The sequence below is a fragment of the Podarcis vaucheri genome (assembly GCF_965113315.1).
Source record: "Podarcis vaucheri genome assembly, chromosome: 2".
NCBI lineage: Eukaryota > Metazoa > Chordata > Lepidosauria > Squamata > Lacertidae > Podarcis > Podarcis vaucheri.
The window spans coordinates 20,565,661-20,583,372 of record NC_138760.1 but is presented as its reverse complement, the minus strand read 5'-3'; the positions used below and the strand labels follow the sequence as shown (position 1 = coordinate 20,583,372).

General features: G+C 45.7%; 2 protein-coding genes and 1 pseudogene across 3 annotated transcripts in view; all 3 read left to right on the top strand.

Moving 5' to 3' along the window:
- Positions 1-5,446: 5,446 nt before the first annotated feature.
- LOC309527484 (thiol S-methyltransferase TMT1A pseudogene) overlaps positions 5,447-17,712 on the top strand; it is a 29,766-nt pseudogene continuing 17,500 nt past the window's right edge. Inside the window, exons 1-2 of the transcript XR_014224655.1 lie at positions 5,447-5,817; positions 7,113-7,285. The product of XR_014224655.1 is annotated as a thiol S-methyltransferase TMT1A pseudogene (transcript). The remainder of the gene's footprint in view (positions 5,818-7,112; positions 7,286-17,712) is intronic.
- LOC309526601 (thiol S-methyltransferase TMT1A-like) lies at positions 9,377-12,084 on the top strand. Its single transcript, XM_082212886.1, has 2 exons — positions 9,377-9,987; positions 11,819-12,084. The coding sequence occupies exons 1-2, from the start codon at positions 9,484-9,486 to the stop codon at positions 12,011-12,013; spliced, it is 699 nt and encodes a 232-aa protein (XP_082069012.1). The 5' UTR covers positions 9,377-9,483; the 3' UTR covers positions 12,014-12,084.
- On the top strand, positions 13,222-17,429 carry LOC309526593 (thiol S-methyltransferase TMT1A-like). Its single transcript, XM_082212875.1, has 2 exons — positions 13,222-13,943; positions 17,170-17,429. The coding sequence occupies exons 1-2, from the start codon at positions 13,440-13,442 to the stop codon at positions 17,404-17,406; spliced, it is 741 nt and encodes a 246-aa protein (XP_082069001.1). The 5' UTR covers positions 13,222-13,439; the 3' UTR covers positions 17,407-17,429.

Sequence of the window (17,712 nt, the reverse complement as noted above, 5' to 3'; positions counted from 1 at the left end):
GTGACCTCAGTGGCCCAAAGTGCCTTCCATCAACTTTGGCTGGTAGCCCAGCTAAATCCCTATCTGGACAGGGATAGCCTAACTACTGTTGTCTAGGCTCTCGTAACCTTAAGGTTACAGTGGTGCCTTGCAAGACGAAATTAATTCGTTCCGCGAGTTTTTTCGTCTAGCAAATTTTTCGTCTTGCAAAGCACAAAATCCCATAGGAATGCATTGAAATCCAATTAATGCGTTCCTATGGTCAAAAAAAGTCCAAACAAAGCCAGATTTGGTACAAGAGTTTATTAAGTGCTCTTTAAAGTCACACATACTGTAAAGAGCATTTCAAAAATTGAAGGAACAATAAATTAAGTTTCTAAACATGATAGGAAAAACATTTAAAAATCAACAAAGGGTACATTACATTTTCTAAGACTCTGGGGGACGACTCGAAGAAGGTTCCTCTTCCACTCTTTGCTTCTTGCTTAAGAACCTGTCCATGGTCTGCTGCTTCATCCGCCTTTTCAGCACCTCCCTGAAAGGCGACATGACCATCATATCAAAAGTGTTCGCAAGGTCACGTGCCACGTGCTTGTCAGGGTGGTGCCGCTGTGCAAAAGCCTGCACATCCTTCCACTTCATGCAAATGTCCCTCAGTTCTTTGGAGGACAGCCGTTCCTCAGTTGCTTCCTCCTCTTCCAGCGAGGCCTGCTCCTGCGCAGCCTCTGCCTGCAGTTCGACCAGCTCCTGGGTGGTCAGCTCGTGGTTGTGCTCCTCCACCAGCTCGCAGACGTCCTCCTCTGTGACCTCCAGGCCCATGGGCCTCCTCAAGGCAACAATGTCCTGCACCACTGTTGACTCTGGTGCATCAGAGTCACTTGGTGCCACACAGTCCGGCCACAGGCTGCGCCAAGCGCAATTCAAATTTCTCTGGCTGATCCCTTTCCAGGCCGTGGTGATCATCTTCAAACAGGTGACGATGTTGAAGTGGTCCTTCCAGAATTCCCGCAGGGTGATGGTGGTGCAATCAGTCACCTCGAAGCATCGCCTGAAAAGCTCCTTGGTGTAGAGTTTTTTGAAATTGGCGATGACCTGCTGATCCATCGGCTGGAGCAGTGGCGTGGTGTTAGGCAGCAGGAACATGATGTTGATGAAGCTGAACTCCTCCAACAAGTCCTCCTCAAGGCCTTTAGGATGAGCAGGAGCATTGTCCATCAGAAGCAAAGCCTTCAGCGGCAGGTCGTTGTCCAGCAGGTACTGTTTGACAGCAGGGCCAAAAGCAAGATTGACCCAAACAGCACACGTGTGACCCAAGCCTTACTGTTGGATCGCCACATGACACTCAGCTGCTCCTTGTCGACCTTGTGTTTCTTGAAGGCCCGTGGGTTCTCCGAGTGGTACACCAGCAGGGGCTTGATCTTCAGGTCACCACTTGCGTTGGCACAGAAGAGCAGGGTCAGACGGTCCTTCATGGGCTTGTGGCCAGGCAACTTGGCCTCCTCCTGAGTGATGAAAGTCCTTTTGGGCTTCCTCTTCCAAAGCAGCCCGGTCTCATCACAGTTGAAGACCTGCTGTGGAACGTAGCCCTCCGTCTTCATAGCCTCCAGGAACTCCAAGGCAAAGTCTTCAGCCGCAGGAACATCAGAACTGGCAGCCTCTCCATGCCTGACCACAGTGCGGATTCCAGATCTCGTCTTGAACCGGTCAAACCAGCCTCTGCTTGCCTTGAAGACTTCTGGCTCGCCTGAGGTTCCTGGCTGTTCCTGGATGACGTCTGCGTGCAAGGCCTTCTCACAAATCACGGCCTCAGTCACTGTGTCCCCTGCACGCTGCTTCTCTTCTAACCAGATGAGCAGCAACTTCTCGACCTCCTCCAGAACAGCTGGGCAGTTCTTCACGATCCTGGTGACTCCCTTGGCTGCATCAGTCGCAAGGATCTTCTCCCTCATCTTCAGGATGGTGCCGATGGTCGATGGGTTCCTGCCGTACTCCCTGGCGAGGTCTGTCACACACATTCCACCGTCGTGCTTCCGGATGATCTCCTTCTTCATTTCCAGCGTCACCTTCTCCTTCCTCTCGCCGGCCTCTGCAGCAGCAGTCTTCTTGGGTCCCATGGAAGCACAGCTCCTAGCTTCGTAAACTCAGAAAGAAACAAAAATAATCAGTGCTTCACACCCAAAAAATTCAAAAGCACCCAGCCACCCACCACACAGGAATTCAAACCCAGAACCAAGTCCTTGAATTCCAAACACCCATCCCAAAATCCTAAAACCCCCCAAAAAGTTTTAAAAGTTTAACTTACGAAATGGCTGCAAATCACCAAAGTCTTCAAAATCCTCAAATGGCTGCAAAAGAAGTTTTGGAAAAGCTTTAAAAATCACCAAAGTCTTCAAAAACCTCAACTGTTCCCCCAGCCACCCACCCACCACACAGAAATTGCAAACCCCTCCCCAACTGCTCCCCCAGCCACCCACCACACAGAAATTCAAACTCAGAATTTTTTTTTGAAAAACAACAACATGGCCCAATGGTCACAGAAAATCATAAAAATTAAAAAAAAAACCACACAAGCTCCCAGATTCTTGCAAACCCCTCCTCAACTGTTCCCCCAGCCACCCATCACACAGAAATTCAAACCCATAATTTAAAAAAAAAAAAACCAGCAGAGTGCCCCAATGGTCACAGAAAATCATAAAAATTCAAAAAAAACCACACAAGCTCCCAGATTCTTGCAAACCCCTCCCCAATACCAAGTCGTTGAATTCCAAACACCCCAACCCAAAATCCAAACCCCCCCAAAAAAAAGTTTTAAAAGTTTAACTTACCAAACGGCTGCAAAAGAAGTTTTGGAAAAGCTTCAAAAATCAGCAAAGTCCTCAAAAACCTCAGAAAAGGCTACCACACCGCGTGCTATGAGTTGCTCCTCGAAGTCAAGTCGCAACTGCACCTCTTCAAGCAATGCACCCTGGATATTAACGGTTTTACGAAAAAGAAAACAAACTTGCAAGACGTTTTCGTCTTGCGAAGCAAGCCCATAGGGAAATTCGTCTTGCGAAGCAGCTCAAAAAACGGAAAACCCTTTCGTCTAGCGAGTTTTCCGTCTTGCGAGGCATTCGTCTTGCGGGGCACCACTGTACTGCAATGCCTTATATGTAGGGCTGTCTCTGAAGACAGTTTGGAAACTTAAGCCAGTTCAGAATTCTGGGGCCAGGCTGCTAACCGGGGCAAGACTGTTTGAGCATATTACACCAATCCTGGTCTGACTACACTGGCTACCAATTGGTTTCTGGGCTCAATTCAAAGTGCTGGTTTTAACCTATACAGTGGTACTTCAGGTTAAAGACGCTTCAGGTTACAGACGCTTCAGGTTACAGACTCCGCTAACCCAGAAATAGTACCTCGGGTTAAGAACTTTGCTTCAGGATGAGAACAGTTTCAGGTTAAGAACGGACCTTCAGAACGAATTAAGTTCTTAACCCGAGGTACCACTGTACTGTAAAGCCTTAAATGGCTCAGGACCACAATACCTCAGGGACCGTCTCTTTCCACATGAACCTACCAGGACCCTGTTATCATCTTCTGAGGCCCTCCTTTGTGTGCCTCCTCCTCAAGAGGTGCAGAGGGTTGCGACCTGAGAACAGGCCTTCTCTGCAGTGGCACCCCATCTGTGGAATGCTACCCCCAGGGAAGTTTGCCTAGGGGCAAGGCAAAAACGTTCCTTTTTAACCAGGCCTTTTGTTGTTTTGACTGACATCCTATGCCCTTTTAAAACGTGGTTCTTGTGGGGGGGTGTTATTGGGTTGTTGTTTTTATTTTGATTATGTATATTGTGGTTTTATATTTTGATTTTGTTCTGTGAACCACCCTGAGACCTCCAGGTATAGGGTGGGGTGTGTGTGTCACACAAGCCTTTGGGAGGTACAGAAGGCATCAGAGGAGGGAAAGAAGGAAGGAAAGGGACAGAGGCAAGTATTGCGCACAGTACCCCTATCATTAGGGACGCGGGTGGTGCTGTGGGTTAAACTACAGAGCCTAGGACTTGCTGATCAGAAGGATGGCAGTTCGAATCCCCGCGACGGGGTGAGCTCCCGTTGCTCGGTCCCAGCTCCTGCCAACCTAGCAGTTTGAAAGCATGTCAAAGTGCAAGTAGATAAATAGGTACTGCTCCGGCGGGAAGGTAAACGGCGTTTCCATGCGCTGCTCTGGTTCGCCAGAAGTGGCTTGGTCATGCTGGCCACATGACCTGGAAGCTGTACGCCGGCTCCCTCGGCCAATAAAGCAAGATAAGCGCCGCAACCCCAGAGTCGGCCACGACTGGACCTAATGGTCAGAGGTCCCTTTACCTTTACCCCTATCATTCAAAGCACCCCAGGGTGCCCCGGCACTCTGGTTGAAAACCACTGTCTAAAACCATTGTTCTACCCACCGGGCTGCTGGACTATCACCTGCAGCGACCCCAAACCCAACTTTGGGAGGTATCTCCTGAAGCGCGTCCCCAAGAACCAGCACCTGCGCTTTGAGGGCTTCATTGTCACCCCCAGAGAGGATCTGTGTGCCGTTCCCAAAGGCTCCATGGACTTGGTCATGCGCACGGTGGTCCTGTGCTTGGTGACTGTTATGTACTGAGTTGAATAGGATCCAAACTAAAGCAGTCTGATTGGTCCTAGAACAATAGGATCCAAATTGCAGCAGTCTGATTAGTCCTAGAACAATAGGATTCAGAATGCAGCAGTCTGATTGGTCCTAGAACAATGCAGCAGTATGATTGGTTGGCAGGAACCACCCAATCCTGCTCCAGATAGAAGTGAATCCACAACCTGATTGGCTTACAGTAGAATTCCGGAATTAGCCAATCATGTGCAGCCCATTGTGTAAATAATGTATATAAAGTAGATACTGTGAGGGGACTTTCATTCATTCTTCCTCACCACTATGAGCTGAATAAAGAGCATGAAATCACTTTGCGACTCTGAGTATATTTCAGTGACCAACGTCACGGCCATCCTCAGCCATAGCTGTCAACCTTCCCTTTTTTGCGGGAAATTCCCTTATTCCAGCGCCGTTTCCTGCTGCTTCCCGCTTCTATCCCGTATTGTTAGATATCCCGTAGAGTGTCCCCGGGACAGGTGAGGCTGCTGACCCCTTATTTTCGAGGCTCCCTGGGATAGGTGAGGCTGCTGATCCCTTATTTTCAAATCTGAAAGTTGACAGCTATGTCCTCAGCGAAGTCCAAAGAGTGCTCAGACCAGGGAGTGGGAGGCACAGGGAGGCATATTTGAGCCCCACACCCCAAGTTGATGGGCATTGCCATTCAAACGGTGTGTGCGTATAGCGATGAGGAGACATCAGCAAAAGGAAGGAAGCTCATGCAGAAGCTAAGGGAGCTTTCAGGTGGGAACTATTTTCAGATGACATCCAGCCCTGCCCCTTCCAGGAGCGGCCGTTGTTCTCTCTCTTGCGCGCGCGCTTGATTTGAACGTGAGGCGACGGTTGGCCGTCGGGGGGGCGGCTGAGGCGCCGCTTTGCTGGCGGCCCTTGGTCGGCGGCTGAGGGCCTGGCTCCGGCCCCTTTCTCCGGGATGGTCGGAGAGGTCGTGCTCAACGTCTCTCGCCCGTCGGGTTTTCCCCGGCTCTTTCTCGGCTCAAAGGCAGAAGGGTAGAGGCGAGGGCCTCCGCCGCGTGGCCTCCGCCGCCTCCGCCTTCCTGAGGTGACACAGCAGTCGTGGGAGCCGCTTCGTACATCGCAGTGGCGCCTCCAAGCGGTGCCCCCAGCTTCCCCTCGTTTCCTTCGCTGCGGGGCAAGGGAAAGGTTGGCCGTTTCCAACGCCTCCTGGAAACGGTGAGCTTTGGGCGTCAAATTTACGAATGCATAATCCGGATATGCACATCAAGTTACCGACGTGTTAACACGTTGCATTCCGTGTACCATTTTTTAAAAAAAAATAATTAAGGGTCAATGTAAGTTCGAGCAGATTCTAAAACTGACCCGAGAAGCGGGGATGTAAACCTAAACAAACAGTTCCTTCCATAGAAAAAGCTCCTAATAGCAGAGCCAGTGCAGATGCCTTGCAAGGAATTGTGAATTGTGATCGGATCTCCCCTCCTTGTTCATAAAGTAGCCACAGAGGGATGTCAGCATGTCTTCATTTTGATTTTATATATATATATGTCTTTATATATATATCAGTTTTTAAGGTTGGTCTCTTCTGTGAACCTCCCTGAGACCTCAGCGTATAGGGCGGTATATCAATTCAATAAATAATAACAATTGCACTTTGGCCAATTCTGGTTGTGCAACAGCAGCTGTTTGCACAGCTCTTACACAACAAACCTGCTTCCCCCCAAAGGTCAGACTTTCGCACTATCATGCCTTGGAAGTGTGGAATGACGCAACATTTTACATTCCTCCTGCAAACAAATTGAGATGCATGTTTGAGGGGGAAGGGACGACCTTGGTGATCTGGAAATTGCCCAAGACCCAGGACGCTAAGTCTAAAAGGGAGGTCCCACCTTTGGAGAAGAGGCATAAACCTACTGCTTTCCTGTAAAATGTTATGCCTAACAACTCAGTCACTGGTGCTCTTCCCTGTTTTGCAAAAGCTGTGGCAATCACAGACCAGGCTTAAACTTGAAGCTGATACGTAGGTGCTTGTGGGCAGTTTCCTCCTAAGGCAAATGGCCTTAGGAGCAATTTTCATCAGGATCACAACAAGGGGAGGAAACTCCCCCTGCAAAAAAAAACAACTAATGCAGCCCTGCTATTATGAGCTCCCTCATGACCAGTCCAACGAAGTTGATTTTGAAGAATCGTCGTTTCAACACTGGTGATCTTTGCTTCTAACAGCTGTGTTGGCAGTAGAGGGTTTCCCAGACTTAATAATAACAGCTTTGAAAGGGATTTTGAATTGGTTCCACTGGCTTCCTTATTTTATTTATTAAAAAAATTAAATTTCTATACCACCCTTCATCCAAGGATGACTGGGCAGTTTACAATATAAAGACACAAAAATACATAGCACGGTAACAACAACAAAAATCTCCACACAGTTTATATTTTTTAAAATAAATTTTATTAGAGTTTATAAAGAGAGATACAGAACTTAATACCAAATATCTTTTTTTATCCGACGCTAGTCTAAATAATGTATCCTTGCGAGATGCCTGTGCCACAAGATGAACATACTAGGATGAATAAGGAACCATTGGTTTATTGCATGAAATAAAAGAGGAAGAGTATAAAGGGGCTGATTCAGGCAGCAACATTACAGATGTGCAAGCAGCTGTGAGAATTTGCCACAGTACCAAAGGTAAGGTGGTGGTTGGTAGAACTGATCTAGAAGCAAGCAGAGTGCAAAGTCAGGGATAGTGTTACTGTATAAGAATTCTAAGGTCTCAAATACAGAATAAATATTCATAAATGCTCATACATCTAAATATATAAGCCATGTGTCTGAAGTAGTACAGGAGAGCAATCCTGAAGCCATTTTGACTCTCCCAGTGACCTCAAATATTCCTCTGCTGTTTGAGATTGCTTTTAATATAAAATATGCCCCTCGGTGAATCATGTCAACTGCGCAGATGTAGTAGTAAACTAAAAAGTAGTAAACTAAAAAGTTCAGATTGGGGCAACTATGCATGTATCCTGCACTGCAAGCCCCTAAGCGCCATGCCACACACTGCAACCCCATACACCCATTGACCCCCACAAAAAAACTTAACTGCTCTGGCACCGATGGCCCCTTCACACAGAAAATCCCCACACATCCTGCTCAGGGCCGGGTTTAGGTTTGATGAGGCCCTAAGTTACTGAAGGTAATGGGGCCCTTTATATGTCTACCTGTCCTTTGTCAACAACAAATTGTCACTGTTTTTGTGTTTTGAATATATGCTATATGGTAATTTATAGACCTAATAGGTATCCAAAGCCATTTCCACATAACAAAATATATATTTTATCAAAGTTATGGTTGAACTGAAATGCAATTAACAAGTACATTAATAGTGAAATAATTATTAACCTCTAACTTTAAATTATTTTTTATTCATAACAAACTTAATAATGCAAACACATTGGCATTTGGCAATAAAAAAGTTCCTTTAGAAGCACAATTTACAAAGACTCATAATCTAGTCTCTAGAAACTTGCTATAACAAGAAATAATAATAGGTGCAAATATATGATGCAAACTACTAATTATAAATAGCAGGTTGTAGGCACGGTATATATAGAAACGAGCAAACCAGTGATATTTTAGGTAACAGGCGGGGCCCATTATTTTCATCACAGGTGCCTACACAACACAAAACACTGTTGCTTTATGTAGATTTTATTTTATTTGTTTTTTTATCTTACGTTTTGGAAATGTGCATCCAGGTTTTTTTCTTTAAAAATTTTTGGGGCCCCCAAGAGAGTAGGGTCCTAAGCTATAGCTTGTTTAGCTTACACATAATTCCAGCACAGGGATGCAGGTGGCGCTGTGGGTTAAACCACAGAGCCTAGGATTTGCTGATCAGAAGGTCGTGGTTCGAATCCCCGCCACGGGGTGAGCTCCCGTTACTCAGTCCCTGCTCCTGCCAACCTAGCAGTTTGAAAGCACGTCAAAGTGCAAGTAGATAAATAGGTACCTCTCCGGCGGGAAGGTGAACGGCGTTTCCGTGCGCTGCTCTGGTTCGCCAGAAGCGGCTTAGTCATGCTGGCCACATGACCCGGAAGCTGTACGCCAGCTCCCTTGGCCAGTAAAGCGAGATGAGCGCCGCAACCCCAGAGTCGGTCACGACTGGACCTAATGGTCAGGGGTCCCTTTACCTTAAATCCAGCAATGATCCTGCTACAGGGCCCAGTTGTTCTGAAAAGATTGCCATATGCCTATATTCTCATCTTCTGCACTGGCTAGGGTGATGTATAATTAACCTAAAGTAGGTAATAAAAACCATCAGGTGCCCATGTCTCTCCTGCCACAGAGCGAATAAAAGTAAAGCATTTGCAGGGCAGGACTGTGCTCCTCAAGTCTGCAGCTGCTTGAGGCAAAAAAAACACACAAGGGAAGCAAATATACCACTGAAGACTAGTTTCAAATCCTTCCACCCCAACATTTTTCAGCGCAGTTTTGTTGTGAAAGAGTTCTGCCATGGGAAAAAGTTTTCCCCTTATATTTAGGAAAAGCTTGTAACAAATTTAAACCAACATTCACTTTGGGTTACTACAGGACCGTGGAGTACACTGCTGCAATAAAGTGTAAGAATACCCCCTAAATGAGATTATTTCCCTCTTAAAGACAGCAAATACAGTTTTTAAGTTCCTCTGACGGGCAAGATTACAAGTGCATGCACAAACCATGTTATTGGTGAGTTTGTGTGTGTGTGGAGTTTATTAACAATATTTCTTTCCACCCTTTGCGATCTTTGAGGACTGGAAGCAACAGATAATAACAAGCCCCACCCTCGAGACTCTGCGACTGACTTTCTCTTCTCCTCTGGCTTTGCTGTTTTCTGCCCTCCTGCTAACATGGAAGCAACATGCCTCGTTGTCCTGCTCAGGTTATGCGTCCAGATATTAGCCTTCCCTGCTTACTTGCTGTGGTATCTGGGTATCTGGGAACCCCTTTGCAAGAAGTTATTCCCCTACTTCATGTCTGTGATGACAATCAGTTATAATAAGCAGATGTCCGACAAGAAAAGGGAAATGTTCAGCAACCTGAAGGACTTTGCCAGTCCTACGGGGGCCCTCACACTGCTGGAGATTGGCACAGGAACTGGCACCAACTTTCACTTCTACCCCACGGGATGCAAAATCATATGCACTGATCCGAACCCCAACTTCCAGAAGTTTCTCAACAAGAGCGTGGCGGAAAATCCACACGTGCAGGTGGAATGCTGTTTGGTGGCTCCGGCTGAGGACCTGCACCAGGTACCAGCTGCGTCGGTGGATGTGGTGGTTTCAACGCTGGTGCTATGCTCTGTGAAGAGCCCAGAGCAAGTTATGAAAGAAGTCCTGCGGGTGCTGAGACCGGTAAGTAGCTCACGCCGTGGGAAGAACAAGGACAATTCAGTAAATGCAGGGGCATGCTGTATTCTCGGGTGTTAGTCAATTCTATATCCGTTGGGGAATCACAAATGCAGGTAGATGGATTCGGATCCCTTGTTGTTTCTGCGTAAACCAATTTGCTTCTGAGCTATTTACATTCTCACAAGTTGCAAACGTTGGAATCACTCCCTTGCTTTTCTCTCTTAACTACAGTTAGGAAAAAACAATCCCACACTCTGTGTTATTGAGGGCACCTTAGACGGATCTAGACATGCCTCTTATTATTTTGTCCGTTGTTGTTGTGCACTTGTGAAAGACCAAAGCAAATTTTTAAACGTGCTTGTCTCCAACTTTGAAACTGGTAGATGGTTGGGCAGGAAGGCCCAGTATACCTGAAGCAGCATCTCCATCCCACTCATTCAGCCCGGACACTGAGATCCAGCTCTGAGGGCCTTCTGGAGGTTCCCTCACTGTGAGCAGTGAAGGGAACCAGACAGAGGACTTTCTCGGTAGTGGCGCCCACCCTGTGGAACGCCCTGCCATCAGATGTCAAGGAAATAAACTTTTAGAAGACATCTCAAGGCAGCACTGTTTAGGGACGTTTTTAATGTTTGATCTTTTATCGTGTTTTTAATATTCTGTAGGGAGCCATCCAGCGTGGATGGGGAAACCTGTATGTATGTTTGTATGAATGAATAAATAAATTATTATTATTCCTCCTCCTCACATTTCAGCCTCTCTGCATTTGTTTTGTGTCTATCCCCACCTGCCTTTTTTAAAAAAATAAAAATAGAATGATTCATGTTTGGGAATGGCTTTTTAAACACATTATAACCTCTCCTTCCTTTTGCAGTATAGTGAGTAAAATGTATCTGTTTCACCCACTGAGATTTCCTTGACATCTTCCATCTCTGCTTACCAATAAAACTGGCAAAGTCGGGGGCAAACTCAAAATCACCCTTGGCTGAGCTGTTAACTGACTCTAGTGACAGATCTCATACCCTCCAACATTTATTTGATGAAAATAGGGACATCCTATTAAACAGCAGCAGCAGCAATTGTATTATTGGTTGCCCCAAACACTCTGGGCTGCTTTCAACATACATAAAAAAAAGGATTTCTCCAAACCATAGAACCAGCTCCTAGGGGCCGAGGTCCCATTGACCCCACGAATAAAATATTTGAGGGGGCCGGGAACCCCCAAAGGTGATGGGCAATATGATTAAAATGGAGTGTGTCTGTGTACTACTTCTTGTGGTTGATTATATGGGGAGGGGCATACCTGGCCTTCCCCAATATTTTATTCAAGTTGCCACTCCTGCTCCAAACTGAGCGAATGGGCATTAAAATGGCCTATGAAGATATTGGTGAAGAGGTTGACCCAGCTTGTAGCAGCTGTGAGAAAAGGCAAATGATGGAGATGTGTAATATTATGCTCGGAATGGAGAAAGCGGACAGAGAAATCATAGAATTGTAGAATTAGAAGGGAGCCTGAGAATCATCTAGTCCAACCCCCTACAAGGCAGGAATATGCAGCTGTCCCGTACAGGGATCGAACCTGCAACCTTGGCGTTCTCAGCACCATGCTCTAACCCACTGAGCTTTCCGTGTTCCTCTCATAAGACTAGAACCCCAAAGCCATCCAATGCAGCTGAACGTGGGAAGATTCAGGAGAGAATTCAGGGAGGCAGTGGCTGTTGCCATGAAAAATTAACAGCACTCTGATACCATTAGCGCTGATTGTGCAAAGGAATATCTGAGGAAATCCAAAGGAGAATCGAAAGTAACTTATATGAATCCATTTCTGTTTCTCCAGGGTGGTGCTTTCTACTTCCTAGAACACGTTGCAGGTGCTCCTTCCAGCTGGACTCTCTTCTGGCAGCAGATCTGTGATCCAACTTGGATATGTCTGTCTGACGGGCGCCACTTGGCCAGAGAAACCTGGAACGACCTGGAAAAAGCTGGCTTCTCAGAGCTGAAGCTGCAACACTTACATGTCCCTTTAAAATGACAACCTAATAAGCCACATATCGTAGGTTATGCTGTAAAGTAGCTTGGAAATAAATTACTGAACAAAATCTCCATGCAGGTGTCTCTGGGTTGGGGTGTAGAACCTAACCGTAAGAATTATAGGACAACCCATCACTATGTCACCTATGGCCTGTGAACATCTTGTGCAATCTGTAATTGGATGCACACACATGTATGTTATCGCCAATCCATTTTTTATTTCCACTTGACAGACTGTCCAGCTACCTTCACTTTCCACAATCCAGCTGCTCCCATGCAGATGTGAATATTGCCATAACACATAGCTTGGGCTTGCCTCATTCACTTCCATGTGAGCATGCATGAACTACCATTACTATTCTCCCTGGAAGCATCTGATCCCCATGGAGGTTGGGATATCAGAAGAAGAAGAGTTTGGACTTGATATCCCGCCTTTCACTCCCCTTAAGGAGTCTCCAAGTGGCTAACAATCTCCTTTCCCTTCCTCCCCCACAACAAACACTCTGTAAGGTGAGTGAGGCTAAGAGACTTCAGAGAAGTGTGACTAGCCCAAGGTCACCCAGCAGCTGCATGTGGAAGAGCGGGGAAGCGAACCCAGTTCACCAGATTACGAGTCCACCGCTCTTAACCACTACACCACACCATTGTCCATTACCTTAAACAGAATTTCCTTTTAATTTGGAAGATGATTGAGAGGTTCCTATCGCCGGTGCTGCCAGTGTGGTGCTTGCAGGCACACGCGTGCTAACAGAGGCCTTTCCTGAAACCCACGGAGTCCCTTCTCTGCACTTAAAGTCTACACATCACAAAACAGTGTTGGTGTATGTATGTTTTGTTTTATTTGTTTTTTATCTTATATTTTGGAAATGTACAAGTTTTGTTTCCTTCAAATTGGGGGGGGGGGCCCTCCAAGACAGTGGGGCCCTAAGCTATAACTTGTTTAGCTTAAACGTAAATCCGGCATTTAGGACCGCGGAGTACTTCTGCAATAAAGTGTTGGAATACCCCCTAAATGAGATTACCGGTATTTCCCTCTTAAAGACAGCAAATACAGTTTTTAAGTTCCTTCTGACAGGGAACTTAAAGACAGCAAATACAGTTTTTAAATTCCCTCTGACAGGGGCAAGATTACGAGTGCATGCACACACAAGGTTATTGGTGTGTGTGTGTGTGTGCGAGTGTGTTATTTTATGAAGAATATTCCTCTCCACCCTTTGAGATCTCGCAGCCAGTGTGGTCACTGCCAAGGGCTCTGGCAGCTGTACCTTTAACATATATCAAGCTATTCCTGGAACTTGGCTGCTTCGTTTTAACTGGCTAGTTATTTAGGACTGGAAGCTGCAGATAAAAACAAGCCCCACCCTCGAGACTCTGCGACTGACTTTCTCTTCTCCTCTGACTTTGCTGTTTTCTGCCCTCCTGCTGACATGGAAGCAACATGCCTCGTTGTCCTGCTCAGGTTCTGCGTCCAGATATTAGCCTTCCCTGTTTACTTGCTGTGGTATCTGGGTATCTGGGAACCCCTTTGCAAGAAGTTATTCCCCTACCTCATGGCTGTGGTGACCATCTGTTATAATAAGCACATGTCTGACAAGAAAAAGGAAATGTTCAGCAACCTGAAGGACTTTGCCAGTCCCACCGGGGCCCTCACACTGTTGGAGATTGGTGCAGGAACTGGCTCCAACTTTCAGTTCTACCCCGCGGGATGCAAAATCATATGCACTGATCCGAACCCCAACTTCCAGAAGTTTCTCGACAAGAGCCTGGCTGAAAATCCACATGTGCAGGTGGAACGCTGTTTGGTGGCTCCGGCTGAGGACCTGCACCAGGTACCAGCTGCGTCGGTGGATGTGGTGGTTTCAACGCTGGTGCTATGCTCTGTGAAGAGCCCGGAGCAAGTTATGAAAGAAGTCCTGCGGGTGCTGAGACCGGTAAGTAGCTCACGCCGTGGGAAGAACAAGGACAATTCAGTAAATGCAGGGGCATGCTGTATTCTCGGGTGTTAGTCAATTCTATATCCGTTGGGCAATCACAAATGCAGGCAGATGGATTCGGATCCCTTGTTGTTTCTGCGTAAACCAATTTGCTTCTGAGCTATTTACATTCTCACAAGTTGCAAACGTTGGAATCACTCCCTTGCTTTTCTCTCTTAACTACAGTTAGGAAGAAACAATCCCACATTCTGTGTTATTGAGGGCACCTTAGATAGATCTAGACATGCCTCTTATTATTTTGTCTGTTGTTGTTGTGCACTTGTGAAAGACCATAGCAAATTTTTAAACGTGCTTGTCTCCAACTTTGAAACTGGTAGATGGTTGGGCAGGAAGGCCCAGTATACCTGAAGCAGCATCTCCATCCCACTCATTCAGCCCGGACACTGAGATCCAGCTCTGAGGGCCTTCTGGAGGTTCCCTTACTGCGAGAAGTGAGATTACAGGGTGCCAGGCAGAGGGCCTTCTCGGTAGTGGCACCCACCCTGTGGAACACCCTGCCATCAGATGTCAAGGAAACAAACAACTATATGACTTTTAAAAGACATCTGAAGGCTGTTTAGGGAAGTTTTTAATTTTTGATGTTTTATTGTGTTTTTAATACCCTGTTGGGCAGATAAATTTATTATTATTATTCTCCTGAATGTTTTTAACAGCAGCAGATAGCCATAGTTTTAAAGGAGTATGCTATAAGCATAACAAAACCGTAACATCTTAACTACTTTTAAACGAGGAGATCTACAGAGCAATCGGATTGTGCAAGAATGTGCATAAGAACATGCTTAACTTCAAGTCCCCTTTCGCAACAGCCTAGATTCAAGCTACAGAAGGGCATTTGCAACCAAGGCTATTTTAAAAGAAGTTGGAGAGGTTTTACTGCGCAGACTGTTCCAACACATAAATAAATGGTCAATTAATTTTCCGTTAGTATTTGATGTTACCCTTAAGACTTCTCTTTAACTATCGTTTCTCCGATATGGATGAATAGACAGAAAGAGGAAAGCCAAGGCTGAACTTCTTTTTTAAAACTGACCTCATTGTAAAACATTGTAAAATATGTGAAAGCCCAGAGAATTGTACAGTGCTCCCCAGACACTCAGACACTCCTATTTTCCAGGGACAGTCCTTCATTTACAGAAGCTGTGCTGGTTTTTTATTTGATCTGGGAATGTCCCGCTCTTCCTTAGGATATCCCTATTTTCATTGGAGAAATGTTGGAGTGTATGGAGATCTGCAATCCCTGAATCATAAACTATATAAGTTTTAGAAGACGTCTGAAGGCAGCCCTGTACAGGGAAGTTTTTAAATGGTTCATCTACTGGCAGAGGGTCATGTCTGCCTTATCCTAAACCTCCCACAGCAGCACAGATTAGGAAACAGAGTTACACAGAAAGTTGTGAGTGTTGAAATTGCTACATCCCTATGGCCTTTACAACAAACTCTGGACAAATCCTTCATGGAATATTCCGATTCACTCTTTGATGCAAGGTCTGATGATGATGTAAGAGTTCATGAGGTGGGGGGTAGCAGGATTTTCACTTTGAGTCAGCAAACCGCAACTGATCTGAAAGGAAAGGAATTTGAATTCTGATATATGATAATAACTGTCAATTGGCTTCGGTGACAAACAGCATTTAAACAAATCCCAACTGCTTCCTGCAAACATGTGAAAATCTTTTTGTCTTCCCACCCCTTTTAGGTTTTTGTTGTTGTTTTTTGTGGGAGCTGTAGTTTCTGTTGCTGAAAAAAAATGTAAATTTTGGTTTTCAAAATGTTCCAGCTTGCAAAGCAGAATTTTATCAAGCGATGGAAATGATATATTTGTGGGAAACTGATTTTTAAGAAAGAATGAAAGTGCTTTCAGATTATATATATATATATATCCATATACTGTGCAGTGGTACCTCTGGTTACGAACTTAATTCATTCCGGAGGTCCGTTCTTAACCTGAAACCGTTCTTAACCTGAGGTACCACTTTAGCTAATGGAGCCTCCTGCTGCCGCCGCGCCGTGCTGCCGCGTGATTTCTGTTCTCATCCTGGGGCAAAACTCTTAACCCGAGGTACTACTTCCGGGTTAGTGGAATCTGTAACCTGAAGTGTTTGTAACCCGAGGTGTTTGTAACCCAAGGTACCACTGTATATATATTCCACCATGAGTCATTCTGATTCCTCAAGAGCAATATATTTTAAACTAGCAGTGGTAAATTCTTAGGCTAGGGACATGATCCAGCCCAAACAGCTATTATTTTTCTCCCTGCAACACCGCCAATTTGGACAGCTGCAAATTGGATGTAAATTGCCCTCAGTCATCAGATAGTTCATTTGATGAGCCAGGAAAAGGGATAGCTCCGCTTTTCAGCTGATCTGTATGGATCCATACTGACTTTTGGACCTTCTCAGCATTGGCATGCAGCTGTCAAGGTTGCATGACTGCAACCTTCGGCCAAAAAGGTTAGTTAGTTATCCCAGTTCATAATCCTAAAAGCACCCAACATAAATAAACTTCGGAATTTTGAACAGTTTACATACCACTTCACAGTATACTTGAATTTACAGTTCGCGCAATCAGTTATTTGAGAAACGAGCCCTTAGACTCAACCTGTTACTCATTAACATGTCCAAGGACTGAACTGGGGTCAAGTTTGACAATTTTTCACATTGGCAAAAAGTGGTTGTGAAAAGTTCCAAAAGGATTTCTCCAAATCATAGAACCAACTCCTAGGGGCCAAGGTCCCATTGACCCCACGAATAAAATATTTGAGGGGGCCGGGAACCCCCAAAGGTGATGGGCAATACGATTGAAATGGAGTGTGTCTGTGTACTACTTCTTGTGGTTGATTATATGGGGAGGGGCATACCTGGCCTTCCCCAATATTTTATGCAGCTGTCCCGTACAGGGATCGAACCTGCAACCTTGGCGTTCTCAGCACCATGCTCTAACCCACTGAGCTTTCCGTGTTCCTCTGATAAGACTAGAACTCCAAAGCCATCCAATGCAGCTGAACGTGGGAAGATTCAGGAGAGAATTCAGGGAGGCAGTGGCTGTTGCCATGAAAAATTAACAGCACTCTGATACCATTAGTGCTGATTATGCAAAGGAATATCTGAGGAACTCCAAAGGAGAATCGAAAGTAACTTATATGCATCCCTTTCTGTTTCTCCAGGGTGGTGCTTTCTACTTCCTGGAACACGTTGCAGGTGCTCCTTCCAGCTGGACTCTCTTCTGGCAGCAGATCTATGATCCAACTTGGATATGTCTGTTTGACGGGTGCCACTTGGCCAGAGAAACCTGGAACGACCTGGAAAAAGCTGGCTTCTCAGAGCTGAAGCTACGGCACATACATGCTCCTCTAAAATGGCACCCTACTAGGCCGCATATCATAGGTTATGCTGTAAAGTAGCTTGGAAATAAATTACTGAACAAAATCTCCATGCAGGTGTCTCTGGGTTGGGGTGTAGAACCTAATCATAAGAATTATAGCACTGCCCATCACTATGTCACCTATGGCCTGTGAACTTCTTGTGCAATCTGTAATTGGATGCACACACATGTATGTTATCGCCAAGCCATTTTTTATTTCCACTTGACAGACTGTCCAGCTACCTTCCCTTTTCACAATCCAGCTGCTCCCATGCAGATGTGAACGTTGCCATAACACATAGCTTGGGCTTGCCTCATTCACTTCCACATGAGCATGCATGAACTC

What these genes read in the sequence shown, in the direction of transcription:
- LOC309526601 (XM_082212886.1), top strand. Translation starts at nt 9,484, where the DNA reads ATGGAAGCAACATGCCTCGTTGTCCTGCTCAGGTTATGCGTCCAGATA. An exon ending in TCCTGCGGGTGCTGAGACCG is followed by an intron (nt 9,988 to 11,818) that starts GTAAGTAGCTCA and finishes CTGTTTCTCCAG; the next exon opens with GGTGGTGCTTTCTACTTCCT.
- LOC309526593 (XM_082212875.1), top strand. Translation starts at nt 13,440, where the DNA reads ATGGAAGCAACATGCCTCGTTGTCCTGCTCAGGTTCTGCGTCCAGATA. An exon ending in TCCTGCGGGTGCTGAGACCG is followed by an intron (nt 13,944 to 17,169) that starts GTAAGTAGCTCA and finishes CTGTTTCTCCAG; the next exon opens with GGTGGTGCTTTCTACTTCCT.